Source organism: Ustilaginoidea virens, chromosome 1, assembly GCF_000687475.1.
Source record: "Ustilaginoidea virens chromosome 1, complete sequence".
Lineage (NCBI taxonomy): Eukaryota > Fungi > Ascomycota > Sordariomycetes > Hypocreales > Clavicipitaceae > Ustilaginoidea > Ustilaginoidea virens.
The window spans coordinates 472,056-499,553 of record NC_057316.1 but is presented as its reverse complement, the minus strand read 5'-3'; the positions used below and the strand labels follow the sequence as shown (position 1 = coordinate 499,553).

Below are 27,498 nucleotides of genomic sequence, written 5' to 3'. Positions count from 1 at the left end.
CTTTGGCTGCATGGAGATGTTGCAGTTCCATCTGCTTCGGATTAAATAACCTCCGAAACCACACGTGTCGGCTGCTTGCCCAATCGGGCAGGAACCCGATACCGAGTGGCGCTGGCTTGTAAGCGGCTCAGCCAGCCACATCGACTTTTTTTTGCCAACAGGCCTGAGGCACATTATTCTACAGACTCTGCAGATAGCCTTCCCTTCTTCCTCGTAACGGCACAAGACCAGACCAGACCCTGCAGGTCGGGAAAGCTTGGCGCGCACAAATGACACGATGGGATGGGGACCGACTCTCCGACCGAGCAGCTTCAAGGCGAAGAAACACGCACGACGGCACAGCAAGACTTGACTGAGCATGACGTGGCTTCGCCAACGCAACGATTTCCTGCCTATATATACTGTATGCCTAGGCACAGGCACGCAAGACAAAACTAGGAACAAACGCCCCCCTTGCCTCACCGCGACGCAATCCCCACACGCACGGCACTCGACGACGCAGCCATCGGCCACGCGTCAAAACTTGTCAGAAGCCCTGGACTCCCCGCTGATTATGAGCGGCTGCGCAGCCGTGAACCTGGGAATATCGGCCACCAAGTTCTCAAACACGGGCCCCGTCGAGGCGGCCTCCCACGCGGCGAGGCTGTCGAATCTGAGGATGCACTGGATTTGGTACGGCCCCTCGACGAACTGGACGACTTCCCAGCCGCGCAGGCCGAGCTGCTTCCACGACCTGGTTGCGGGGGGAAAGCCCGGTAAGCTGGCCTGGCGAGCTGCTTGGCGGCCCTGAGGCTGGGGGGGGGGGGAGGGGGGGTTAGGAATCTGACTTACGCGGCGGCGAGGGGCATGTGCGTCTGGATGTAGTACTCGAGGTCGAAGGCAGGGCCGGTCGGGTAGAGGATGGTGATGGAGGCCATGGCGGAAGATGGCGGGATGGGGGATGGGGGATTGGGTATGGGGATGGATGGATGATGTCCTGGAGTCGATGGTTTGGCCGTGAGCCGTGGGCGGCCCAGCCGTTTTTATTTGCCGCAGGACGGGGCTGTCTGGTAACTGCGGGTTCCGGTTCCTTGCCCAATGGGATAATGGCACGGAGGATGATGGTGTTGCACCAACAGTGTGACGCCACACGATGTGCGACTTGATTGGGTACAAATATACTGTATATGCTGCGATAGATGGATCGTGGATCAAATACGGAGTACTCGGCTGGGACCCCGCGGAAATGGGCTCGTGGGCGGGGGAGGGGTGGGGTTGGGCGCCTAGCTGCACACGCGCAGTGCAGTGCAGTGCAGTGCAGTGCAGTGCAGTGCAGGCATGGCCCAGCGCTCAGTCTTGGCTGCGGCTGGGATGCACGAAGCAGCCTGGGTCAGCGCTGCAGTACAGTACAGTACAGTACAGTGCTCCGTAGTTGACGTGAAACAGCCAGTGGCCCCCAGCCAGCCTCAAGCTAGCTGCCCCTGCTAGGATGCCGGCGCGTCCAGTCCAGTCCAGTCCAGGCCAGGCCAGGCCGCTGCTGCGCCTGCCGCCTGCCGCCAGCCGCCAGCTGCCGGCCCCGCCCACAGCGGACTTGAGCCGACCGACGGGGCGCCGACAACGGCTATTGGCGTCAACCGGCTAGTTTGATGTTTGCGGCCAGCTCGTCGTGCCCGCCAGCAATGTTACTTATACCTGCGTCTGTCCCCCTTCCCCCCCCCCGTGGTGTCGTCGTGCGGATGACCTCAAGGCAAAAGGCCGTCCGTCCAGCTTCGCCATGGCCGCCGTCGCCGTCGCCGTCACCCTCCCCGAGCCGTTTGCCAGCATCCCCCGCGAGCCGCTGCTCTTCGGGCCCTCGCCCATCCAGCACCTGCCGCGCATGTCCGAGGCCCTCGGCGGAACCGCCAACATCTACGCCAAGCGAGAGGACTGCAACTCGGGCCTGGCCTTTGGCGGCAACAAGACCCGCAAGCTGGAGTAGGTTGATTCCCGTCTTTTTTGCCCGCCCGCCCCTCTTGGCAAGGCAAGGCAAGGCAAGGCAAGGCAGCTGACGCAGACCGACACCCAACCCGCAAGATACCTCGCCTCGGAAGCCCTCTCCCAGGGCTGCGACACCCTCGTCTCCGTCGGAGGCGTGCAGTCCAACCACACGCGCCAGGTGGCCGCCGTGGCCGCCCACCTCGGCCTCAGGGCCGCCACCGTGCAGGAGCACTGGGTGCCCGCCCCCGGCCCGGGCTACGACCGCGTCGGCAACATCCAGCTCTCGCGCCTCATGGGCGCCGAGGTGCGCCTCGACCCCTCGCCCTTTGGCATCGAGCACAAGCCCACCCTGGCGGAGCTGCGGGCCGGCATCGAGGCCCGCGGCGGCCGCCCCTACTACATCCCCGCGGGGGCCTCGGACCACCCCCTCGGCGGGCTGGGCTTCGCGCGCTGGGCCTTCGAGGTCGAGGCCCAGGAGCGCCACATGGGCCTCTTCTTCGACACCGTCGTCGTGTGCGCCGTCACGGGGTCCACCCTGGCCGGCATGGTGGCCGGCTTCAAGCTCGCGCAGACGCTGGGCTCGCGCCCCCGCAGGGTCGTGGGCATCGACGCGTCCGGCAGGCCCGCCCAGACGGCGGACCAGGTCCTCCGCATCGCCAGGCGCACGGCCGCCAGGATCGGCTTGTCCGAGGGGGACGTCGCGCCCGCCGACGTCGTCCTGCTGGACGAGTACAACGCCGGCGTGTACGGGCTGCCCGACGGGGGGACGCTCGAGGCCATCAGGTTTGGCGCGCGGACCGAGGCCTTCATCACGGATCCCGTGTACGAGGGCAAGAGCCTGGCCGGTTTGATGGGCGAGATTCGAAAGGGCGCCATTGTGGGCAACGTCCTGTACGCGCACCTGGGGGGGCAGCTGGCTCTGAATGCGTATCCCGACGTGGACGGTTGACGCAATTATTTGGGCGGGCGTCTGCGGAATCCAGGGGGGGGGGTGTGTTCTCGGGTTTGTTGTCCATGAGGCGGCATTGTCACTTGGGGGCCAATCTGTATGCAAGGTATCGTAGTTGTTCTGCTCGTAGCTCTACATGTTGGATGCATTTCGCACGGTCCCTCGTCTGCCCCATTCACGTCTCTGTCGGGACGGACGATGCTGTCAAAAAGCTGGCTGGTGGACGGCTCGGTTTATGAGCATGATTCTGCGTGTCTTTTTTTTTTTTTTTTTGCCGCACGCAGAGGTCGTCGACAGAAGGAATGGGAGAGGAAAGGGTTTAAAAAGAAGGGAAAAAATATCAAAATAAGTAAAGAAAAGGCAGAGCAAAAAAAAAAAAAAAAAAGAAAAGAAAAGAAATTGAAGAAAAAGAAGGCTGCCCAAGCGGGCTAGCGCGGTTCCCTCTGACCTACATTCTTCCGAGTCCCGACTAACCCCCTCTGCACTGACTGCATCGTCTCTTTTCTTTCCTTTTTCTTTCTTTTTTCTTTCCCGTCTCTTTACTTCCCGCCGCCTTAACAATGCAATGCACCTGGGTTCGCCCCGGCCACCCTGGTACCATGTTCACGTCCAACAAAGGCCAAAAAAGGATTTCCTTTCATATCGCCTCGCGAGCTCCGAGACTCCCACTGGTCCCCGCCTAGACATTGCTCTACTCGCCGGCCGACGTCTGCCCACGCGCGTTTCAACACCCTCGGCGAATCAAGCAAAAGCCCAAACCGAGACGGAAGCCCAGTCGCGTGCGTAGTCCGCGTCGAAGCGTCGAGATTCGTAAAGGGGCCAGCTTCTTCCGTCTAGTGATCCCTTCCTTCCTCCTCGGCCATGCCTGGCCAGGCACGCCCGTCAGGCGGCGGAATGCTTGGGCTCACAGCTGCGCTCGTTTGAAGCTTGATACCATGTCAAGCCGTGCCGTGCCGTGCCGTGCCGTTCCGTTGGAGCAAAGCAGAAAGAATGCTTGGACCAGGGCTGCTCGCGTGTCCAAACGACCTTCAACGAGCCGCGGCCTGTATTTATAGAACACGCCATCGCCATTACCTCACGATGCATTCATTGTCTGCGCCCCCCCTGGCCTTGGGCAACCGAGACAGATGCGCAAGTAGATATGCACCTCCTCAATGCCACTTTTCAGCAACTCATCGACCACAGCAACCCCGGCCTCGGCAGCTTTTCCCAGCTGTACTGGTACAACACCGAGTTCTACGCCGGCCCCGGCTCGCCCATCATCGTCAGCGCGCCGCAGGAAGCCCACGACACCAGCGGGCTCGTCCTGGACACGGCCCTGCCCGGCAGGTTCGGCAAGGCCAACAGCGCGGCCGTCATCTCCCTGCAGCACCGGTACTACGGCGACAGCGCGCCGTTCCAGGACCTGACCCTGCCGAACCTGCGGTACCTCAGCGTAAACAACTCCGTCCAGGACCTCGTCTACTTTGCCCGCAACGTCCAGCTGCCCTTTGACAAAGGCGGCGCTTCCGGCCCGGGGAGGGCGCCGTGGGTCCTGGCCGGCTGCTCCTACGCCGGCTCCCTCGCCTACTGGGTCCAGAGGTTCGCCCCCGGCACCTTTTGGGCGTATTACAGCTCGTGCGCCCCCGTGCAGGCCATCTCGGACTTCTGGCAGTACTTCCAGCCCATCCAGGAGGCCCTGCCCGCAAACTGCAGCCGTGACCTGCGCAAGGCCGTCGAGCACATTGACGGCGTCCTGTCCAACGGGACCGAGGAGGCGCAGGCGGCCCTGAAGACGGACTTTGGCTTTGACGGCACGGTGAGAAACGATGTGTTTGGCGACTGGATTGCGCAGCCTCTGCTGAGGTGGCAGGACACGGAGCTTCACGACAACGGCGTGGTGAACCCGGTGTATAGGTTCTGTGACTACCTCGAGGTAAAGGAGCGCTTTTCTTTTCTTTTCTTTCTTTTCTCCCCAAGCTTGATCGCGCTGGTCATCGTTGTTGATCGCGCTCCCTTTAGAATGTTGTACCTGCCAACGAGGACGGCAGTGTTCCCGGCCCGGAAGGCGTCGGCACGGACAAGGCCCTGGCCGGGTACATGAAGTGGTCTCGGAGCAGAGACGGCCCCTCCTCACGTATGTAAGGAACCATGTGCTAGGTCTGCATGTTCCCTCCCAGCTCTTCTCTGACCCTGCGTCGTTTGACAGGGAACGACACCCCCGCGCCGGCCGACAGCCAGGTTGCCGTCAACAACAGCTACAACCGACAGTGGCTGTGGCTTCTCTGCAACGAACCGTAAGTGTTTGTCCCGCGCTGGGCACGGCAGCAGACTGGGAGCATGACGGGAGCCGACGTTGTAGCACGGACACTAACGACTAGGTTTGCCCCCCCCCCCCCCCCCCCCCCCCCCCCCCCCCGGCCCTCACGCAGGCTCGAGTGGGCGCAGGTTTCAGGGCCGCAGGACGCCTTTCGCCTCGTGTCCAAGTTTTTCAACCTCGACTACCGACGCCAGCAGTGCCGCGACAGATTCCCCGGCCGCGTCGGTCTGGACGCCGGCCGCACGGTCGAGCGTTTCAACGAGTGGACCGGCGGCTGGGACGCGGTGGGCAACACGACGAGACTGATGTGGGTGAACGGGCAGCATGACCCGTGGAGATCGGCATCCGTGTCCTCCGACTACCGGCCCGGCGGTCCGTTGCGGTCGACCGAGGAGGCGCCGGTGTGGGTGCTCCCCGGGGCGGCGCACTGCAACGACTTTAACATGGCGAACGCGGAAGCCAGCGCCGAGGGCGGCAAGGTCATGGGCGAGGTTCTGGAGACGATGAGGAGGTGGGTTGGCGAGTTTTACCGGCAGCGCAGCATGGAGGCAGATTGGGAGAGCGGCTGATGCGGCTGTCTGTTTTGTGCAGTCCCTTCTTTTTCTTTCTTTCTTTCTTTCTTTTTTCTTTCGTTTTTTTTCTTTTTTTTTTCTTTTTATTGGGCTCTTTTCCTCGCATTCTCATGTCGAGTCTTCTTGTTTGGCGGCTTTTGGGTAAAAAAAAAAAAAAAAAAAAAAAAAAAAAACCCACGTCTTGTTGCTTCATCCATCGGCTGCCTAGCAAAAAGGTCAATCATGACGTTGGCAAGCGAACCCGAGCAGAGAAACAGCAACCGTCATGACTCACAGCTCCCAGCCGCCGACAGCACGCTCTACCTGTACCACCACCTCCGTCAACCCCATCACAAAGCGCTCTTTGTTTTCCAATCGCACTCGCATGCCATGACGGCGTCCTCCCATCATCCGCCAACCCGCTTGCGGCCCGCCGCGCCCACTCATCATCGACGACAACCACATCACCAACCCAGCAAAGCCAGCCCAGCCCCCGATCGTCATCCCCCCAGCCCACACTGCAGCCATGGGCGGCCGAGCCTTCGCGTCGCGCGACAAGCCGCTCTTCACGCCCCGCATGCCCCCGCCCGTCTACCAGCACGTCAAGGCGCGCTGCCACGACATCCTCCGGCAGCGCTACATGTGCGTGGCATCCCCGATCGAGGCGCCCGGCAAGCAAGACCACGGCGACGTTGACATCCTCGTCGCCTGGCCCTGGCAGCAGGGCCTCGACACGGCGCGGCAGCTAGAGCACATTGCCGCGTCGCTCGGCGCAACCGACGTCATCGCCGGCGGCGCATCCACCTTTAACCTCGCCATCCCCTGGCCGCCGGGCCTGCCGGGCGGCGGCGACGACGACGACGACGAGACAGACCCGCCGAGGCACGTCCAGATCGACGTGCGCATCTGCGCGACGCTGGAGGAGCTGCAGTGGATCCTGTTCAAGCACGCCCACGGCGACCTGTGGAGCATTGTCGGCTCGACCATTCGGCCGTACGGGCTGACGGTCGACGACGCCGCCCTGTGGCTGCGGATCCCCGAGGTCGAGGCCTTCGACAAGGCGCGGGCCAGCGTCTTCCTGACCTCGGAGCCGGCAGAGGTCCTGCGCTTCCTGGGCCTGCCGCTCGGCGAGCACTGGGACGGGCCGTTTGCCTCCCCGCGCGACATGTTTGCGTACGCGGCGCGGTGCCGCGTGTTTCGCGTGCCCCCGCCGGGGCCGCCGGACCGCGACAGCCTCCAGCCCACCGACCGGAAACGCATGAACAAGCGGCCCGCTTTCCGGGCGTGGATCGACGACTTCATCCCCGAGTGCCGGCGCCGGCAGCTCTTCCTGCGGGAGCCGCCGCCGCCGCCGCCGCCGTCGAGGGCGGAAATCGCGCGCGAGGCCATGGCCCTGTTCCGCGTCGAGGCGGAGTTTGTCGCCCGCAGGAAGGAGATGCTCCTGCAGCGGCAGCGCCAGGTCGTCTTGAGGGACCTCGTCAAGGGGGCGATTCCGCAGCCGGATCACAATAAGGACGGGGGGGGCGGGAGGGCCGCCGCCGCCGCCGCCGCCGCCGCCGCCGCCTTGTTCCGGGGGTGCCAGATCAGGGCTCTGAACAAGATCATCACGCAGGGCGACACGGGGTACGGGGTAGTGCCGGACGAGGAGCTGAGGGACGCGGAAGGCTTCTTCGTCATGGACAGGGTGCGCGGGTTTATCGAGCGGCGCAAGGATGAGGTGGGGAGGGCGGCGTGGGAGAAGCACCAGCAGCAGTATGCGGAAATGCGGGCGCGCAAGAAGGAGTGAAGGAAGCATTGTCATGGGGATCAGTGCGTACGCTGCAGAGGATACGGAACGCGTCCACGGGAACACGTCGACAACACCTCGTCATCAGTGTGAAGCGTCGTAGGAAGCGTTGGCTGCGGTTGTTTCTTGCTTTGCCCCCCCCCCTCGCCGGCATCTGTTTCATGCATCTTGAAGTATACCCTGCAAGAATCCGACGAGCAGAATCCAGCCACGAGGCGATAACCTCGGTCGCCGTAAGAACCCCCCCGGGCCCCTCAATCCAGCGCAAGGTTCCACAGCCCGTCCCCCAGGAAATGGGCGTCCCCCACGACCGGCCCCTTGCCCTTGGCCTTGACCTCCTCCGTCCCCGTGAGCAGCAGGCCCACGGCGCAGGCCTCCTCCTTGCCCTCGGCCACAATCACCACCGGCTCCCCCCGCTGCAGCTCCCTGCTCCAGCGGCCGTCCGCGTCGGCCCGCTGGTCCATCTCGGCGCCCTCGTCGAGGCGCGCGGCCGCCCCCTCGGCGGGCAGCCTGCCGCCCGGGGACGTCAGCCCGGGGGCCATGAGGGTCGCGCCCGACAGCACGAAGCGGATGGCCCCGCGGTCGATGCGGATCGTCGGGAAGCCGTGCGGGAACTTGTGCACGAGGCGCAGGTGGGGGAGCAGCGCCGCCGTGTCCTGCTGGTAGAAGAGGGGCTCCGCGTCCACGACGTACAGGGTGTTGCGGTCGGGCAGCTTCATGCTCGACAGGGACGCCTTCTTGGGCAGGATCTCGTCGATGTGCGGCGTCAGCAGGGGGTACGTGGCCAGCAGGGACTGGCGGAGGGATCGCTGGACGGACGACTTGAGCTTCTGCTTGGGCGCGGGGGAGATGCTGCTCGGCGGGGGGTTGGTTAGTTTAGTTTGGGGATATGTTTCATGCGGTGGATGGGGGATGGGGGATGGGGGATGGGGGATGGCTCGCTCACTCCTTTTTGAACATGGCGGGCGGCGTGTGCTGGTCGACGGGGTGTTTTTTTCTTTGTTTGTTTTTTTTTCGCGTCGGGACAAAAAAGGCGACGGGGCGGCGGGCAGGCTGTAGCGGCAAAGGGAAAGTTGAAGCCAAAGTCGAAGCCGAGCCCGAGCCTGAGAATCTGGAGGGGCAAAAGAAGTTGCGTTGCATATTGTCACGACGACAGCTCCGACGACGATGATGCCCCGCAGTTGTGGTGGCCCCACTCCAGCATGGCGGGGCGGCGTCTTTCAAGAGAAGCATACAGTGCGAATACAGTATATACGCAAATGCTTTCATTCATACAAGGTAAGCCAAGTTACAGCAGCCAGACACCTTGCCGTATTCACCAGACCCGGACGCAAGACCGGAATCAAGATGAAAACAGAAAAACAGAAAGCAGAAACAGATATACAAGCGAGAACAGCAGCCGTCGGCCACCTCATCCGCGCTCCACATGCGTCACCGTGCCATCGTCCGCCAGGTGAATGTTCAGCCGGTTCTCCTTCAAGTCCCGCGTCACCAGCTGGCCCGGCGCGATGACGCGGTGCTCCTCGGGCAGGTCCTTGACGCAAAAGTTCTATATATGTACCAGGGGTGGTTTGTCAGCACGCGGGCCAGCCAAGGGTTCCTGACGGATGATGGATGATGGATGATGGATAATGGATGAGGATGATGGAAAATGGATGATGGATGATGGATGATGGATGATGGATGATGGATGAGGATGATGGATAATGGAGGATGGGGCTTACGGTTTCGTCGTGCTCGCCGTCGGAGAGTTTCTTGCCGACCAGCTTGTTCTGCCACTTTTCAGTCTCGCTGTTGGAGCTGGTGGTGACGCCGGGGACGACGAGAGGCATGGCGACGGGGTTGTTGCTGTTGCTGTTGCTGTTGCTGTTGCTGTTGCTGTTGCTGTTGCTGTTGCTGTTGCTGTTGCTGTTGCTGTTGCTGTTGCTGTTGCTGTTGCTGTTGCTGTCGTTGGATCTGGGAGTTGGGGCAGTGGTTGATGAGGTTCAGTTGCGTTTCTGGTTGATTCGCAGGCGGTTTAGTTGGCGGCCAGCTGGGGCTTCTCAACGGCGACGGCAAACAGTTTGACGTTGCCGCTGCGCTGGCGCGGCCAGTGACGAGGGTCGACGTCGTGGGCGATGATGACGTCTGCTAAATGAATGCGCGCTGCCTCCAGTCCGCCTTCCCTGTTTCTACGCCGTCAATTGCCATTTTGGTCAAGGCCCCACTTCACCCCGCCGCCATCACGTCCTGTGGTGCGAGGAACATCCAGTTGATGTTGATGGGGCGTCCTACCTGGTATTCATGCATGTTGTATGAGCCGCAGATCTACGCCCGCAGCTCCTAATGTATTGTTCGGCATCTTGCGTTCTGCCATTGAGGCATGATTCTCATTCGCTGTGTTGCCGTTGCGAGGGAGCCTTGCTCGCGTGCCGCCTCACCCTGCTTGTTGCAGTGTACAGTGTCAGTGCACAGTGTCGGTGGGCAGTGTACGCGTCGTCTGTGGCGGGGCTATGCCGCTGGCACAGGCAGGCGTGGCAGGCGTGGCAGCCGTCAATGGCACTGGCTGAGCATCCGGGCGGTCTCACGGCCAGCTGGCCGTCTATTCCAACAGACTGCAACAGGCCACTTGCAACGACTGCCGCTGCTATTACCGTAGCATTCGATTAGCTTTTGGACATGGCCCTCGACAATTGGCCAGGGCTGTACTGGCTGCGATGGATACGTCGCAGTACCTTAGGTACCTAGGCAAATGGATCTCTCGTGCGAAGTAGCTGCCTCCCGCAGCCAGCATTCATCGCCGCTTAGTAGGGACTAGGGCACGCTTTTGCCATTTAGCTTGCCCCTATGTATCACGGCAGATGCAGTGATGAGGTCGTCGTGCGAGGCCCCCGTGAATATTCTGTACGGACGTACTGTGACTCTTATTCCTCTGGTTAGTGAGTTACGGAGTACCTGCCTCCTATGCTGGGTCCTTGAAACCCCCCCTTTGGCATGGCATGGGAGCGCTGGTCCGGGCAAGGTTGACCCCGGCCCCTCATTCGCCTGTCCGCGAGATTAAGTGTCCATGTTTCAGGTTGGCATGTCGGACAATAGGATAAGCTTACTCGGTACGGACGTACTGCGTTTTTTGCCTCTGCCTGTCGGTCAAGGCTGGTTTTGATGTGCTGGGCTTTGTCCTCAAGCGCCGCATCAGCTGGCAAATCAGGTCTCCCTACGGAGTACGGAGTACATGTCGACACATATGTACATGTATGTACTTTGCCCGCCTTCTCCCCGGCACCCATCAGGCTGGTTGGTCACCGCGCTGAGCTGAGCAAACGCCGGTTTCGCCCCGGCCTGACCAACCAACAGGCAGGCAGGGCAGGGCACTGGCCTTTACGGAGTAGTACAGCATTCCCCTATTCCCGCGTGCCTGTTTGCCCTTGCCTTGGCAGGCCCTGCCACTAGGCCCCTTTGGGAGCTCAAGCCCCTGGCGTCCCGTGTCGGCGTCTCGTCTACATACGGATACTCCGTACTGAGCAACGCCGTGCCCAAAGGCTCAGCCTCAACTTGGGCCTCTCTGCTCGTGCTCCCCGTCTCCAGAATTTTTTCTTCCTTTTTTTCTGCTTTTTTTTTTTCCTCTCTGCCACCGTCTGGCTTCACGTCAGCATCCCGTCCTGTCATCTGCATCCGTACTTGGCGCATCTTTCTGACCCAGGGGCCTCTGGGAAGCCGCACACCAGCCCAGCCTGCCGGGCAAGAGAAACTCGAAGCTTTTGTCCAGCCAGCAGCAGCATCATCAGCAGCAGCATCAGCAGCAGCATCAGCAGCAGCAGCAGCAGCATCAACAACCGAGTGCCATACGCCCCAAACCAAGGATACACGCACCGTCCACGTCCACGGCCACGTCCACGTCCACGTCCCCCGACTCCCGCCATGCGATCCCTCCCCCTCAGCGCCCTCTTGCTCGCAGCCACCCCTGCCGCCCTGTCTCCCGGCGACCGGGCCTGCCTCTCCTCCCACGCCCGGCAGCTCGCCGAGCTCGCCCACTGCGGCGACCGAACCTCGCTGCGCCTCTGCCTCTCCAACCTCCCCGGCCCCCGGCACCACAGCGACCTGCAGGCCTGCTACGCCGACGCCGGCTGCCCCGCCAGCCAGGCCGCCCAAGAAGCCGTCCGCGCCGTCAGCCGGTGCCGCGACCGCGACGGCGAGGGCGACGCCGACGCCTACGCCTACGCCGAGGACGAGCTGAGGCGGCGCCGAGCGGCGGGCGTCACCCCCCGGCCCGCGCTGAACCATGACCACCGCCTGGCCGCCCGGGAGACCGGCGGCGCCTCGCTCAAGAGCGGCAGCGACTGCTTCAGATTCGGCACCACCACCCACGCGTCGTGCGTCACCAGCACCGTCGACGGCAAGCCCAAGGCCAACTCGTGCACGCCGCAGCCCGTCACCACCAGCGACTGCCTGTCCGGCTGGATCTGCGCCCTCGACCCGCAGCACCAGGACATCTGCATGAAGGCGCAAAACGCCCTCGACACGGGCGGCGTCGTCGTCGCCGTCATCTTCGGCCTCGCCATCGTCGTCGGCGTCGCCTACGTCACCTTTGCCTGCTGCCAGGAGAGGGCGCACCACAAGAAGGCTGCCGCCAAGGCCGAGGCCGTGGCTCTCGCCCGCGCCGCTACCAAGAAGCAGCGGTCCCAGGAGGCGCGCGCGCCCCTCATGCAGCAGGTTGACGACGCGCACGACAATGGCCCGAACCCTTTCCAGGAGCCTGGCCACCGCTGACCCGCACGCCATGCGTGTGTGCTGTGGGGGTTTTTTTTTGGGCAAACAAGAAGAGACGAGACCAGCCGGTCGGTGAGGAAAACGGGCCAGGTCGGGTTGATTCGGATTCGTCGAGGCGACAGACAAGGAGCGGTTCCCAGGGTCCCACACCACATCCTGTCTTTTTTTTTCCTCCTTTTCTTCTCTTTTTTTTTTAAAAAAACACGCCGCCGGAATGATGAGAACAAAGGGTTGGAGGCCCTCTGCCATGGTCCTGTCAGCGCTGCCTCTCTCTCTCTCTCTCTCTCTCTCTCTCTCTCTCTCTCTGTGTGTGTGTGTGTGTGTGTGTTTCTGCCTGCGTGTTGAAGCAAGTAACGGGCCTCAAGTCCCGGGATGCAACTACAGAACATCATACACGCGCAATCGATCCCTCCTTGTCCCCCCTCATACGTAACCAGTGGCTCCAGAGCGCCGCTCACCCCTGACTCGATACGACTGGATACTCGTGGTGCAAAAGAACCGCTGCCGTCCCGGCCCAGATACATAGTAAGACTACGCATCCAGCACGACACAGCCAAACGCCCTCGAGGCTTGCCCGCACCATCCATCCATCACCTCACGTCACAGCACAGCAGGCCGGCCCAGCCAGCAAAGCCTCGTCCGCACGCTTCACACAGCACGCCGAATCACGAGCAAACACAACGTAAAAGCTTCACGCAAACAACTGTTCAGTACCCTCCCATAACCAGCCTTCCCCCCCCCCCCCCCCCAACCCACGCGCGGCCAGACAATGCTCCGTATCTACTAATCGAACAAAGGGTGATGGCCAAAATAAAATAAAAAAATAAAAAATAAATAAAAAATAAAAAGGGATAGGAGACATTCCTAATCGACATTCCTTGCCTCATCCTTTGTCTCCGCCTTTCTCGCTGGTTGGCCAGGAGTGCAAACATGATGTTGTAGTTCGGTACCCCCCGAAATGGCGCAATGACTTGCCCAAGGGCTATAATCAATCCGTCCCAGAACGCTGTTCCCCCTTTTGCCGGTTGAGTCCGCCGGTCGAGTCCGCCGGTTGAGTCCGCCCGTAACTCCTCGCCGATTTCCCGTACGACGTAAATATCTGCACGGTGGAAAAAGGCAACAAGAGAGAAGAGAAAACAAAGACGGGTATCACGGCTTTTTTTTTCGAGCAAGGTTCGGCTTAACGAGCCATGCCGGGGAGGAAAAGAAAAAGGGGGGGGGGGGGGGGGGGGAGAAAAGGAAATCTAGAGTCAGCTACGAGGTTAAAACGCGCTGTGATGGCCGCGGCCTCCAGAACGTCCTTCCTACGCGTTCATCAGATTGGCACTTCCGGTTCTGGTACCCCGTCTGTTTACATTCATGGTCCTGGGCGAACCTGCTGTTGAGCCAGCCAAAGTGCGGGAGCTGCCTCGGTACATGTTGAGCACAGTCGCCCAGGAGGAGGAGGGAGGAGGAGTCGCGGGCGCGGACCGTCCATCAGCTACGCGGAGCCGCTCCAGCAGGGCCCGTCGCTCCCGGAGGCTTCCGCTCTCGGCTCTGGAGCCTGCGTTGCTGGTCCTCTGCTAAAATCCCCGCAAGGACGCGTGGTTTGTCAGAGGGCTACCAATCTCCCCGGGAGCTCCGACGGCTCGATAGTTCTGCCCAGAGCCGTCGCGGGGGTCCGGCATCCACCGTATCATGTGCTTCCCGTGGCCGGAGCTGCTCGGCTTGAGATCAAACGTGCCGCCGCCGTTGGAATGGTTGCCCTCGGTATCGCACAAGTCCAACAGATCATGCTCCGTGATGCTGGTGTCGCCGGAATATGCGTCGATCTGCGCCTTGATCGTGCCCAGATCAATGTAGCCGTTGGCATCGGCGTTGCCCGACCCGGACAGGTCTTTGCAGGCCTGGCAAAGCATCAGGCGCACCGCGACATGCCTCGGCTGAGACGACGTGCGCACGGTGCCCAGAGCGGGCGCCGGCGATGCCAAGCTGAAACCGGGCAGAACCGTCGGCGAGCCCCAGGTTGAGTTCGCGAACCCGGGGCCGTGGAAGTGCTGCTGCGCTGACGCTGCTGGGGGGCCCCAGGGGTTTTGCCCAATGGGATACCCGGCGTCCATGAAGGGGCTGGCGGCGAACGAGCCGCGCGGCCCGGGAGGCTGGTTGCGCAGACCGCCCAGGCTGGCATCCATCGGCAACGGCTCATCGTCGTCAACCAGGACCCGGCTGCCCAAATGCTGGGCATCTTCGTCCTCCATGTGTGGCTGGCCATGTGACAGGCTTCCCGGTCGTCCAATGGGCGCAGGTCTTCCGATAGGCTGAGACGGCACGCCCAAATGCTGCTGATTTTCCGAAAATCCGGCCGAGGCCTGACGAGCGTGTGACGGGGCGGGCGAGTCCTTGGCGAGGGGGAATCCTTGGGTTACCGGGAAAGGATCCGTGGTTGAATGGCTGAACCCGGGAGGGGGTACAGGGCCCGGGGGAAACCCCCTTCCTGCTGGTCCGTGAATACCTGGCGGAGGTATCATCATGCTGGGCACAGGCCGGAACCCCATCGGAAACATGGCATCTGGCGCGATGGGGCTCGGGAAGCCTGGCGACCGGTGGTGCACCAGCCCTGGCGGCGGTTGCATCGCCATGGGCGGCATCTGCTGAAACGGCGGGGTGTGACTTGGCAGCTTGGGCTGCACGCTCTGCGGCGAGGCTGCCTGGCCGAGTTGCGAGGCGAGGAGAGACACTCCCGAGCCTGGCTTCCTGTCCTGACCAGCTGGCCCTGGGCTCACCTGCACCGGCGTTCCGGAGTAGGGAGACGGGAGCTGGCTGGCCAGCGAGGTACACTGAGATGCGGCCGAGCTCCCCGGTCCGGAGTCCTGCTGTTGGGATGACGTCCGCGTGCGCATAGGAGTTGGCGCTTTGGGAATGATCGGCGTCGCCATCGGCATCTTGGGCGAGGCGAAGCTGGCAGGGTTGGGAGGGTGTTGCGGCAGCACCGTGGGCAACGCCGTCGACAACGCCGTCGACAACGGCACCGTATGCCCTTGTCCGCGCTTGGGGATTTGGATGGGCTGCGAATGGGGCGTTGGGGGGACGGCGGCGGCCGACGGCTTCTGGTTCGCCTTGTCGTCTCTCGCTCTCTGAGCAGCCTCTTGGCTTTCCCTCTGTGCTCTAGCAGCTCTCGCTTCCTTTTCCCTCTTGTCGCGTTCCTGCTTCTCTTTGCGCTCCTGCGCTTCCCGCTCCCTCTGATCCCGCGCGTCCTTCTCCCTTTGCCGTTGCTCCTCTTTGAGCTTCTTGTCACGTTCTTTGGCTTCGCGGGCCTTGCGCTCCAGTTCCGCTTGCTTCTCTCGTTGCTCGTGGGCGCGCCGTTGTCGCTCAGTCTCCCTCTTCAACCGCGCTTCCTCTTCGGCCCTCTTCTGGGCCTCCTTCTGCTTACGCTTCTCTTCGGCCTTTTGCTTCTGCTCGGCAATTCGTCTCTGCTCGGCTTCCAGCCGGGCTGCCTCTTCCGCGGCTTTTTCGGCCTCTTTGCGCGCCCGCTCCTCGGCCAGGGCCTGCTTCTTCTGGGCGGCCTTGTCCTTCTTCTTTTGCGCGTTCTTGGCCTTCTTGGCCTTTTGCTGGTCGACCTGCCGGTTTTCTTCTTCCAATTCCTCTAGCAGTTTGTCTTGCCGCTCCTTGGCAACCTTCTCCTTGTATGCTGAAAGGACGCGTTGTTCAAACATGCGCGCGGCGAAAATCTGAAACATGCGACGGCCTTCCTCCATTCGTTGCTCTTCCGTCATTTGGTCCTGGCAGCGGCACTCAGTATGGAACTCCGACGGCATGGTAGGCGGATTAGAATATACCTCTTCATCCTCATACTCTTCATCCTGGCTATCCTCATAATCTTCCTCCTCCTCCTCGTCGTCTTCATAGTCGTCTTCGTCAGGCGGAGGATGATTATGAGGAATAGAGTATGCGCCGTTGGGATGACCGTAGCCGCGGGAGAAGTGCTCTCTAGCATCCTCCTCGCGGGCCATTCGACGCTCTGCGAGCTGCTCCATCATTTCGATGAAGCGCTTGCCGTCGTTTTTGAGAAGGTCATCCGCCACGGTAAGAATGCCGCCTAATTCCATGTTACCATACGCGCTGAGCAGAGAATCAAGGAGTTGCGTACCCTTGACTTGCAGGCTATTGCCAAACGTCAGGAAATCGGTCACGTCTCGGTCATAGGGGCCCTGGAAATGCTCGGGAGGTTCTTCGTCGCTGTACTCTTCGTCCTCCCCATCGTCTTCGCTGTAGACCTCTTCCAGCTCGTCCTCTTCGTTTTCATCGCCCACATGCTCCACTATTCGACCGCGGGAAGGTTGCCGGAGAGCATAGGCTGACGGTAATCGGCGCGAGGGTCGCGGGGGGAAGTCCCGCGACGGGGGCGGCGGCAGCATTGGCGGGGCTTCGCCTTGGTTCGCAAACTGTTCCAGCTCCAGGTAATACGCATCGTACAGGCCTTCGAGTTCCTCTTCAATGGCTGTTCGCTTTCTTCCGCAAACGGTGCAGCTGCACGTGTGCTTTTGCTGCTCCTTCATCTTCTTCAGAACCGCATCCTTCTCCACCTTGACAAGTGACTTGCGCTCATCCTCACCCAAGCCAAGCCAGAATTCCTTGATCCGTTCTCGTTCTTCGTGATTGCTCGTGCTCCAGATTTTGTCTTTTGACATGCCCGACGGCCGCGGCCGGCCGTGCCCAGATACTTGGGCGAGAGAGGTCGAGATTGCGGGGGATCCGGCGGAATTGCGGGCATCCGCCGCGTTCTTCTTTTTCTTCTTTTTATTTTTCTTGGACCTTGCGGCAGGAACAGGATATCCGTTGGTCTTTGGAGATTCCGAGCCTCCATTGAGCGCGTCGTCCTCGTCATCATCTTCGCTTGCGACAGCTTCGTGGTCGGCTGGAAGAACCTCGGACTGTGAGACTCTGCCTGATGCGGGGTCCGCTTGGCCATTCTCCGCATGCTCAGCCGCAGCAGCCTTGGCCAGGGCCTTTTGTCGACGCTTTTGTTTCTTGCGATTCACAGAAGGAACGGTGGCGTCAGCAGCGAGGGCGTTGGGAGGCGGCGGGCTGATGGGGTGCGTAGCAATGGTCGGGGTTGAGGGCTGGGACGAGTCTGAGGCAGCGGTCTTTGGGACCGTGATGTACTTGGAACCATCCTTATTGGTGTATTTCGCGGTGTTCCGAGGCGATGCCGGCGAGGGAGTGGCCGGTTTTTGGTTGGTGGCCGGCATCGTAGGGGTTTACGACAGGTCGGTAAGCGACACCATCAATGGGGTGGCGATGGAGGGTGGCCGCCCGCTCAGAGTGAAACGCAATGGGTGATGGCTCTGCCCTGTTGATGCGCAAAGAAGGGTTAAGCCGGATGCAGACGAGATGTATCGATAAATCTAATAATGAGCAATTTGTCTGGCGAGACACGCTGAGAGGGAGCACGGATCGCTGGTATAGTAAAGACGACGTGTGATATCAAAACAAGCAACAAGTTGGAGAGAGAGAGAGGGGAGGAGGGGGGGGGGTGTTGTGTTGGTTTGGTTTGGAGGATCAAGAAAAGCAACTCTCCAACTGAGGCACGCTAACTCACCCGCTCGGATTCGATTTGGTTAGGTCAGCAATGACGCCAGTGGGGAAAGGAAGCCGCAAGTTGGCCCTTGATCACGGAGTTTGCAGGCCCTGTGAGATGCAGAAGGTCGGTCCCGATTCACAGCTTTGGCAGTACGAGGCAGGCGCTTATGAGGATTGAAGTTTGAATTGAAGGTTGTTGCCAGGCCGCCTGGCTGCATTGCCGTGGTACCTGGGGGGTTACGCACATTGCAAACCACCACGTCTCGTACCCTGAAGCCAATGAAAAACCGGGGCGGTGCCTAGAATCAAAATTCCGGGAAAAATGCATCCGCGTGATGCAGCACGTGACTTGACGTGACGGCAGACCCTTTGACGTGGCCAAGACATCCGTGCGCTGCTACGGCCTCGGGCTTTGGCATCAGACACTGAGAAACCAGGTTAGGAGAGAGTGGAATCCCCTCTGCCCCTTCTCGGACCAATCTATCGCATCGCGGACATGCGGCATCACCCACCAATCTCTCCACATATCGCTCGCGAATATCAGTTGACAGTTAGCATCGAATTAGCGAATCAGCGAACGACAGACCACGCGACATGCAGGTTCTGACACCTCAGGTTCAAACTGATCAGCACCGACGATAATCAGACATTGGCAAAGCTTTGTCGAGCATGCCTTGTACGATATGAGACATGAAATCGGGGGAAATGGAAAATCTACCCAGCTGTTCAACTTTCGGCTGAGATTAATTCAAGATCTAAGCCATAGATCGACTTTTGGCACTCGTGAGACAACCTAGAATATCTAACCGACGAGCGAGAATTCTAAACGACGCATAATGGTGAATTTTAATGATAGCTCTATGCGGCATAGACGTGTATGTCTGTACCACGAACAGCAAACAGAAGCTAGTAGCGCAGCGAGCAAGACCCTCGTAGTGTTCATAGAGTTGACGCGGGAGGGAAGCAAGATGGTCTTGAGATGCAGCAGACTCGCAACAGACTCGCAACAGATGCGCCTCGTGCCGTCCATGAGGAGCAATACTCGGACGTTTGCGCTGGTAAAAAATATCCCCAAAAGCTATTCTCGACATCGGTACCGGGCCAACTGTGTCGCCACTACGGCAGTTGGGGTATTCCTCCGTCTGGTCAAGTAATAAGAGATCAAGCCTGATGGCGACAATGGGCCGGATGGTCAACGATGTAGTCGACGCAAAGTTTCGAGGAAACAGCAGACGAGAATGCATCAAGCTTGGAGGAAAACTCGTGATCGAGGAGCAGTGGCGCAGCAGCAACTCTCCAATAGAATAGAATCTTTTTTCTTCCTTGCCAGCAGCTGGCACAACCACTTGCATAAGATAACCTCTACGAGGTTTACCATGAGTCGAATATTTACGGAGCATCGCGCACCCTCATCCAACTCTTGGGTGTTTCCCTTTTGCTAAAGGGAATCCCTCCTTTGCAGTTCGTTGCCGTTTGTTATAGTTGCTGACCAAAATCTCGAAATGTGGCCTTGAGGTTAGGATACGACGCTGCAGTAGTACTTGAGACAAGAATGGAGTCGAATCTGTCATCAAATGGGGGGCTGGCGCAACGGTAGCGCGTTGGATTCCAGTTGGGATGTCCCAAAGGTTACCGGTTCAAATCCGGTGTCCCTCAGATGTTTTTTTGCCCTCTTTTCGCTCCTCCCCTCTGGCCCGGAATTTTTCCATCCCGGTTCTTTTCTTTTCATTCAACTCTTTGCCTTTTTGCAAAAAAAAAATAAAAAAATGTTGATTTTCTTTTTGTAGTTTGTATACTCCGCGTATATAATTCAATGGGCTTCACCTGGTCTGCTGGGCGCATTGTCCTCAGGCTCCCTCCCACGGTCTCATCTCTTGCCCCGTTTCTGGGCTCATGTCTACATCCGAGTTTGCGTCTGGTTCCGACGTGTCCTGCAAGGATTTGCTTCAAAAGACATTGTATGCTCGGAGCTTCCAATGACACCCCTGAGACATGGAGTCATGGACGGTTTTATGCAGCGGCAGACGTTCAACTCGCCGCGAGGGTTGCAGCTTGCGAAGCCCGGGGCGCTAGGGGCAGCGAGAGCCTGGAGTTGTATATTGAGGCTCATGGTTACTTACCCCTTGGGCGGATCATTCACCATGTCCAATCCGAGACATTGGATTGAGACACTGTTGCCGTCGACAACTGCCGTTGGCTACGGAGTGCTCCTGCCTTTGGATATAGTGCCAGTCCGCTTTCTTGAACATTGTGCAGCCTTCCTTGGCTGCTTCACGGCTATCCTGTGGTTGGTCATGTGTCAATGACTGCGCAAGGGGAAATTCGTTGCATAAACAAAGCTCTTTCCAGGAATCCCTAGAAGGATTGCACTCGAGAAGGCAGGGGTCATGGCCTGGGTTCGAGGCCCGGTGCTGTCCCCCTGGATATATCATCAGCCGGGTTTACACGACTGCCATGCTATCCCGGTAGGTTTATTGCGTATATATGTACCACGATCAGCGATAAGATGATAACAGAGCGCCTCCCGAGGTCGCAATCAGAGGGACGGGACAGCGCAGGCCCGTTTGCTCTCCTGGAGGCATCCCTGGTTGCCAGCTCGCCAGCCAGCTTCCCTTGTTGAGAGGCCTGCTCGAGGGTTGATGCCATTCTGTCGTAGTTGTCGAGTCGCTAGCGCATTTATTCATTCATTCATTTATTTTTTTGCCGCAATTTTCCTGCACGGAATGGCAAATAGAGCAAATAGCACCTGCCACAGCCAGGACGTGCCGCATGCAAGGCGAGAAAGTGGGTTTCTTGCGTGGAGGAGAAGCTCCTAATCAGGTTAGCCGAACGCATCTGCACTGATCGATTGATGAGGGTACAGGTCAACCGACCTGTGTCCCCCCCTTGTCATCCGACCCCCCCATCATAACTTAACTGACCTGACCATTGCTGTGGGCTATACTCTTAATATAATTGGTTTACTAGGGAATAGTGGGTCAGGTCACTTTGTATAGAAAACTATATGGAGAAGTACTTTCTCTGATATTTTACTAGGTTCTTAGGTAGGGGTACCTAGTAAAAGAAATTAAAGAAGTCACTTTCTTTAGAAATATATAGGGAGAAGTACTTTCTCCACTGTTTTATTAGGTTCTTATGTAAGGGTACCTAGTAAGAATATTAAAGAAGTCACTTTCTATAGAAATATATATATAAAGAAACCTCTCTTTCTATCCCTAGTACCTAGATACTAGGTACCTAGGTACTTAATAGAAATATAAGAAGTCACTTTATATAGAAAAATATATATAAAGGTACTTTTTCTACGTATAGTACCTAAGGACCTAGGTACCTACCTAGGTACCTAATAAAAGAAAGGCAGTCACTTTCGATACAAAAGTCTATATAAAGGTACTTTATCTACTTTTAATATTAGGTTCTTAGGTAGGGATACCTAGTAAAAATATAAGGGAAGTCACTCACTATAGAAAAATATATATAAAGATACTTATAGTCTAGTGGCTACTATAGATTAAAGGATCTACTACTATTTATTAGCGTATCTCTATATTAGGAAAGAGCATTGGTCAGGTCTGTTAAGTTATTATGGGGGGGTCGAATGACTAGGGGGGGGCATAGGTCGGTTGATATGTAGTCTCTCGATTGATGGATGCAAAAAACCGAGTTATGATGTACAACGGCACTGTCGAGTCTGTCTGTGTCTGGCGGACCAATGACTCCAATCCGTTCTGTGCAAGCTCGGCGCCGGGTAGCGAGCGGCCCGTGACGCTGGAAGTTTCCTTTCATGTTGCGAGCGCTATGCAGAAAACACTTCCAAGTCAAGCAGCCTGCAACTGCCGCCTCGGCAGCTTCGTTATGTAATCCTACGTTCAGTGACGGGTGACGACGGGTGATGGCCGTCTTCCTCCTTCCTTTCTTTCCCACACACCCCCCCCCCCCCCCCCTTCCCCTCCTCCCTCCCCCTTCAATCCTTCTTTGCATTTTGCTGCAAATTTCGGAGTAGTCCATACACATTTTATACATAATAGACCTATCTTCTTCTCCCACACCTCCACCCCCCCTTCCCTTCCCCGCCTTCCAATTCGCGCTTGTCTTTGCGGATGGACTGACAAAGACAGAGACATATTGTGTTTGCTTAACCCAGCCTTACTTAGTCTTACTAGTTATTGTGCTTATCCACACCGCACCGCACCTCGACTCGACAACCTTTTTAGCTTGCCAACGTGATTTCCTTCCTTCCCTCATCCCCCGACTGCCGATTCCTGTGACGTTGCCGTTTTATTTTTCTTTCCAGTCCCTCATCCCCGCTCTTGCTTCTGAAACACAAAGTCCGCAGGGCTTGGGTCGACCGTGACCGACGAACCTTATTTTTTCCCCCCCGCCAGCTCATCTTTCGACTCGGCTCCTAGCATCCATCCAGTGTCACATCCTGCCGCGAACGCCCAAACTCTTTCACCGTCCTTATCAAATCCGCACACGCTCGTCATTCGAATCGAGGTATATCAAAAAAGGGGTTGGGGGACCAAGGCCGTCGATAGCTTGTCGTCAAGTTGAACCCTGACCACAACGGACGATTCACCGCTCTATACAATCTGCGGCAAGGGTATTCGCTCCCTTGGCAAATCAATTGGACCTGGCTGAAGGGGATTGCTCCTTCTCGAAGGGACCCAAAGGCAATCAAATCACCTTGGTCTGTGACAAGTAGCGTTCCCTCTTGAGTCGAACCACTTTCTGCCACAATGGCAAGTTCGAATTCCCAAAACGTTATCCGCAGGTACGATGCTCCCAATGAAGTCGTGTTCCCCCCCCCCCCCCCCCCCCCCCTTTTTTTTTTTGGCCGATTGATGTTGGCACTACGGAGAATAGCAAGACCTCCTCCGGGGCAGTATTCGCGTGAAACCATCTCTCACGTCGGGATCGAGAAATAACTGCTGACCGTGGGTGGATCCCCAATATGTAGGAAACTTGTCATCATAGGTGACGGTGCTTGTGGCAAGACGAGTTTGCTCAGCGTATTCACGCTTGGCTACTTTCCCACGGTTCGTTTGCCTTAACATTTGCCGACTTTCCAGCAAAGGGTCTTGAGCTAACCAACTTGTCTGTAGCGTTATGTGAGCATTAGCCGACGAAAACGGTGGTGGAGATTATCTCTGTTAATGCATCGTGTAGATTCCCACGGTTTTCGAAAATTACGTCACGGATTGCAGAGTCGATGGCAAGTCAGTTCAGCTAGCATTGTGGGACACCGCAGGCCAGGAGGACTACGAGAGACTACGGCCCCTAGCATACTCCAAAGCACACGTTATACTAGTCGGTTTCTCAGTTGATATGCCCGACTCGTTGGACAACGTGAAAAGCAAGGTTCGTATACACGCTCTTACGAAACCCGTGCGCGAGCCCCGGGGATTGACAATCGGCTTTGTGCCTGTCTAGTGGATCGAGGAAGCGACTCGTTTATGCGCCGGCGTCCCCATCATCCTGGTAGGGCTGAAAAAGGACCTCCGAGAAGATCCAGTAGCAATCGAAGAGATGCGCAAAAAGTCGCAAAGATTCCTAACCCCGCACGACGGAGAAGTCGCAGCTCGAGAAGTCGGAGCCAAGCGATACCTTGAGTGCTCGAGCTTGAGCGGTGAAGGCGTCGATGATGTGTTTGAAGCTGCCACGCGAGCCGCCCTATTGACCTTTGAGAAGAGCGAAGGCAGCGGCTGCTGCGTGATTCTGTGACGAAAAAAAAAAAAAAAAAAAAAAAAGGGAAACTCTGTGGTTCTCTTTGGTTGACCTGGATCTTTTCTCGTTCAGCCCAAGTATTTCCCGCCTTGCTCTATCAACCAGCATCAACAGTTGACGAGCACATGGTCCCGTCGTCACTCGGGGCTCCACTCAAACCGTCCGTTTGGGTACTACATCTTAATCATCTTTTTTCTTTCCGAGTCTTGTTTTCCTCGTTTTGGAGGGGAAAGGGGCCAGGAGTGGTGCCAGCGCGGTCATTGTCTCTCGTTGCCATTTTCTTGTTTGCATCAAATCTCAGCACCTAACGTCGAGGGCCTCAACCAGGAATATACATGTCTTTTTCTTTATGTTTTTTTCTTTCTAATTTCCCTCGGAAAAAGTCGAATTTATCCAAAAAGCAGCTTCATCATCTGTATTAGTAGGAGCACCTTGTGATGGGGGTTTCGGTCGGGATCTAGATGACAATAGTTGGCCCATGTGGCATGGTTGGTTTCCGTCACGCAGATCGCTGGTAATCTTGGCAGTCTACCGGCGCAGAATATAGATCATGTCTGTCTCCCGCCTTTTTGTTCGCGACGTTGAAACGGACCGGCCTGCATGTTTTGAAGAGGACGCAAGGGGTCGGACCAAGGTGTGGTTGCTGCCAAGACTGAATGTGTGCCCGGCGTCTTTGTGCATGAGCTGAAATGCCGTGGCGCGAATGAATGCCATTTGTTTTTTTTTTTTTTTTTTTTTTTTTTTTTTTTTTTTTTTTTCACTTGTGTTGCTGCACTTTGCTGTACTTGACCCTGCTCGCTCTGTGCTTTGCCCCGGAAGTTGGTGTGCTGTTATATGCTAGGAGAAGCCTGGAAGAAGCCTGGAAGTTGATGTGCTTTTCTGATGCTTGTAGAAGCTGAAAGTTGACGTGCTGTTATATGCCAGTAGAAGCCAGAAGTTGATGTGCTTTTATAAAGCTAGTAGAAGCTGAAAGTTGACGTGTTGCTATACATGCTTGTAAAAGCCTACAGCCCTTGAGCTGCTACTCTTTTACAATGCCAGTACAAGTCCTGGAATCCCGGGACTGATATGCCCTTCTATATACCAGGGTAGTCTGACACCACAAATCATCCATCTATTCATACCATGCGCAACAGACCAGGCCATGATTCCGCCAGCAGGACACACATGCAGCCAGCTGTCCAAATCTCCACCAGCCAATGCCCACAAAGAAATGCAATACGCGCAAAGATCCACCGGCACACTCTACCGCTTCCACTCGTGGTTCCACGGCTTCCTAGCAGGGCTGTCGGTCTGGAACCGCGCGTACTCGATGGGGATGGCGTCGGTGCCCCAGACGCCCTTCTTCTCCATGGCCACACGGTACAGGTAGCCCTCTTGGCGGCCCTGGGGCCCCGCCGTCCTCCGCAGCTCCTCGCAGGCGTTGAACATGCCGGCGTGCATTCTCTGCCTCTCCTTGGCCAGGGCCAGGTGCTGCTGGCGGCGGAAGAGCTGCCAGGCGCGATGGATGGTCCAGTGGCGCAGGTGCCGCAGGCGGGCCATGCGGAGCGGGGGCGGGGCCGGCGAAAACATGTTCTGCTTGAGCGTCTTGACGCGGACAAAGTGTTCGGACCGCGACGCCGCGCGGTTCTTGCGCGCGGGTTTGCTGGCCCCGGGGGCGGCGGGTTTTGGGGGGGGGCGGCGGCGGCGGCGCGGGCCATGGCCGAGGTTGAGAACAGGCGGGATAGGGGGTGGGGGGGGGTGGCCAGGAGGCGGCGGATGGAGAAGAAGGCCATGGTCGGTGTTTGCGCTTCGCGTTGGTGCGGAGGGGCCGAGGCTTGGGTGCGGGTGAAGGACGTTCCGAGCGAGGCGTCCGAGCGAGGCGTCCGAGCAAGGCGTCCAAAGGGTCGTCGTTCTTCTCGCGGCGTGAGTGGAAACCGGCGGTTCGCTAGGCAGGCCGCCTGGAGCTGAAGAGGACAGCCGACTCGGGCTTGGCGAGGTCCTTGCTGCTTCGTGGTTCGTAGTTCGTGGTCGTCTGAAGCGACTCCAGGGGCACGCGCACGGGGCGCAACAGGTCGTCGGCGTCGAAGCAAAGTCGTTGGAAAAGGCGTGCAAGGCTGCAGCTGGAAAATGGCGAGTCAAGGTCGAGGTTGAAATGCGGAAATGGGTGCTGGACATCAGGGCTGTCGGTATGTAGTATGTAGTATGAATGTACTTGCGAGCTCTGGTTGTGGGTCGCCGTCCACGGCACGGAACAAAGATACTCCCTCGACCCCTTGTGCGTCCCCAAACAACCACCAAGCCAATCTTCAAATCTTCAAATCTTCAAATCTTCAAATCTTCAAATCTTCAAATCTTCAAATCTTCAAATCTTCAAATCTTCAACATTCTCCTCGTCAAGAGCTGACGAGGCGCTTCTCGACAAGTCGCCATACCCCTCCACCATGCCCAGAAGTGCTGTCCCGCAGCTTCCTCGGGCACCCTGAGCAGCGGCGACATGACGGCCACAGCAGACGCTACACCCGTGCCTAAAGGGGCGGCCCCTTGATCCCGCCGCGAGCTCGCGTCAGCCTGGGACGCGTACACCGACATGTCCTGCATCTACGGTTCATCCATGCCTACGGAGTACTGCGCGGCGGCTCGTCTCCATGGCCCGCCAGCTCTGCAGCCGGGGTCGGATCGCACGCAGCACTCCGTGCGGTGGATCCATGAGAGCGGCACTTGATGCGGCGTCACGGCTTTCACTGACAGACGGAGTGTGGGCTCTGCTGCTGCCGCCCCAGACGAGCGCCAGCCTCGGGTCGACAATCTTTGGGGCAGAGACCCTCGGAGCCGCTCGCTGAGCTGTCTGGGCGATTGAGGGCACCCATGCCGCAGTGTCGCGGTGCCGCCGCGTTATTCTTCGGCGCGGCGTCCATGCTTGAGTGTTCCCACTCGGCTCATCTGGCGAGGAATCGCTGCCCCCTGGGAAGGGACTCCTCCTCGGAGGCTCTGCCGCTACCGGCAAGCGGGGGGGGCGTCTCGGTCCAGACCCGCCTCCCAGCCGAGTCTTGAGTTGAAACAGCCCGACGTCATCCTGGCCTTGCGTATCCCGGTGTTTCCGGACCACCGTGCTTGTTTCGTTGTGCTTTCCGGGCGGCCCGTTCCAGCAATGGCCTTGTCCACAGCATCGCGCATGAAGCCGGCGCCGAGACGTCTTGTGTCTCGCGACCCATCTCTCTCTCTCTTTTTTTTCTTTCTTTTTTTTTTCGCCTCGGACAAATTACCCTTCTTGGCCCTCCTGCTGGCTTGCTTGTCCTTCTGTGGCCTCGGCACGAGATGATGCCCTGTGCTCGTGTCTGTCCCGCGTCGGATGAGCCACTGCCGGTAGCGCTTGCAGCCTGGTGCGCGGCCAAGCGCGCTTGCTTGCCCCTTCCGCATCGCTTCTTGCTTCTTCGGCTCCCGCTTGGGAGACGTTTCGGCGGACTGCGGAGTATGTTTGTTGTTGTACGAGGTTGCCCATCCCAGGCGAGCGTGTCGGTTGTCGAACCCACCTCCCATGTGCATGTTGGCCAGGACGACAGCCAGGGCGTGTGCCGCGCCAAGATGGTCCAACTCCCGAGACGGAACCGCCGCGGCCAACATGTCGCCGTCAAACCGTCGAATCTCGCGTCCGCCATCCTTGGTGCCGAACCGGCCCCACGCTGAACACTCTTGGCTCTCTCGCGCCGCCGAACACTGTGCAACCACCACGCCCAGGGACTTGGATCTCTCTCGCGCCCGCACAGCACAGCACAGCACACGTCTCCGGCTCCTTGTCCTAGACGAGTCGGCGGTACCTATCCGTGCCCGCACGCCCATCCGCCGCACCAGACGGCCGAGCCGACCAGTCCCGCTCCGTTGCGTCTACCAAGACCCAACGGCGACGGCACTCCCGCCCCAGCGGAGGCTTCCCTCCTGGTGTGCT

General features: G+C 58.6%; 10 protein-coding genes across 10 annotated transcripts; 5 read left to right on the top strand and 5 right to left on the bottom strand.

The window, feature by feature from the left end:
• Positions 1-516: 516 nt before the first annotated feature.
• UV8b_00096 (uncharacterized protein) lies at positions 517-917 on the bottom strand (the record flags this gene model as incomplete). The annotated part of the gene is made up of 2 exons (XM_043137594.1): positions 517-733; positions 832-917. The coding sequence occupies 2 exons, from the start codon at positions 915-917 to the stop codon at positions 517-519; spliced, it is 303 nt and encodes a 100-aa protein (XP_042993528.1).
• An 836-nt stretch (positions 918-1,753) lies between these two features.
• UV8b_00095 (uncharacterized protein) lies at positions 1,754-2,905 on the top strand (the record flags this gene model as incomplete). Its single annotated transcript, XM_043137593.1, has 2 exons — positions 1,754-1,953; positions 2,053-2,905. 2 exons carry the CDS (start codon positions 1,754-1,756, stop codon positions 2,903-2,905), a joined length of 1,053 nt encoding a protein of 350 aa, XP_042993527.1.
• A 1,141-nt stretch (positions 2,906-4,046) lies between these two features.
• Positions 4,047-5,773, top strand: UV8b_00094 (uncharacterized protein; the record flags this gene model as incomplete). Its single annotated transcript, XM_043137592.1, has 4 exons — positions 4,047-4,820; positions 4,907-5,021; positions 5,094-5,181; positions 5,317-5,773. The coding sequence occupies 4 exons, from the start codon at positions 4,047-4,049 to the stop codon at positions 5,771-5,773; spliced, it is 1,434 nt and encodes a 477-aa protein (XP_042993526.1).
• Positions 5,774-6,281: 508 nt separating this feature from the next.
• Positions 6,282-7,541, top strand: UV8b_00093 (uncharacterized protein; the record flags this gene model as incomplete). The annotated part of the gene is made up of 1 exon (XM_043137591.1): positions 6,282-7,541. The coding sequence occupies one exon, from the start codon at positions 6,282-6,284 to the stop codon at positions 7,539-7,541; it is 1,260 nt and encodes a 419-aa protein (XP_042993525.1).
• Positions 7,542-7,795: 254 nt separating this feature from the next.
• On the bottom strand, positions 7,796-8,501 carry UV8b_00092 (uncharacterized protein; the record flags this gene model as incomplete). Its single annotated transcript, XM_043137590.1, has 2 exons — positions 7,796-8,393; positions 8,488-8,501. 2 exons carry the CDS (start codon positions 8,499-8,501, stop codon positions 7,796-7,798), a joined length of 612 nt encoding a protein of 203 aa, XP_042993524.1.
• Positions 8,502-8,952: 451 nt separating this feature from the next.
• UV8b_00091 (uncharacterized protein) lies at positions 8,953-9,373 on the bottom strand (the record flags this gene model as incomplete). Its single annotated transcript, XM_043137589.1, has 2 exons — positions 8,953-9,090; positions 9,266-9,373. 2 exons carry the CDS (start codon positions 9,371-9,373, stop codon positions 8,953-8,955), a joined length of 246 nt encoding a protein of 81 aa, XP_042993523.1.
• Positions 9,374-11,438: 2,065 nt separating this feature from the next.
• On the top strand, positions 11,439-12,287 carry UV8b_00090 (uncharacterized protein; the record flags this gene model as incomplete). Its single annotated transcript, XM_043137588.1, has 1 exon — positions 11,439-12,287. The coding sequence occupies one exon, from the start codon at positions 11,439-11,441 to the stop codon at positions 12,285-12,287; it is 849 nt and encodes a 282-aa protein (XP_042993522.1).
• Positions 12,288-13,849: 1,562 nt separating this feature from the next.
• Positions 13,850-17,515, bottom strand: UV8b_00089 (uncharacterized protein; the record flags this gene model as incomplete). The annotated part of the gene is made up of 3 exons (XM_043137587.1): positions 13,850-16,045; positions 16,103-16,362; positions 16,414-17,515. 3 exons carry the CDS (start codon positions 17,513-17,515, stop codon positions 13,850-13,852), a joined length of 3,558 nt encoding a protein of 1,185 aa, XP_042993521.1.
• Positions 17,516-22,585: 5,070 nt separating this feature from the next.
• On the top strand, positions 22,586-23,570 carry UV8b_00088 (uncharacterized protein; the record flags this gene model as incomplete). The annotated part of the gene is made up of 4 exons (XM_043137586.1): positions 22,586-22,620; positions 22,807-22,885; positions 23,016-23,207; positions 23,280-23,570. 4 exons carry the CDS (start codon positions 22,586-22,588, stop codon positions 23,568-23,570), a joined length of 597 nt encoding a protein of 198 aa, XP_042993520.1.
• A 1,248-nt stretch (positions 23,571-24,818) lies between these two features.
• UV8b_00087 (uncharacterized protein) lies at positions 24,819-25,115 on the bottom strand (the record flags this gene model as incomplete). The annotated part of the gene is made up of 1 exon (XM_043137585.1): positions 24,819-25,115. One exon carries the CDS (start codon positions 25,113-25,115, stop codon positions 24,819-24,821), a length of 297 nt encoding a protein of 98 aa, XP_042993519.1.
• Positions 25,116-27,498: the final 2,383 nt, after the last annotated feature.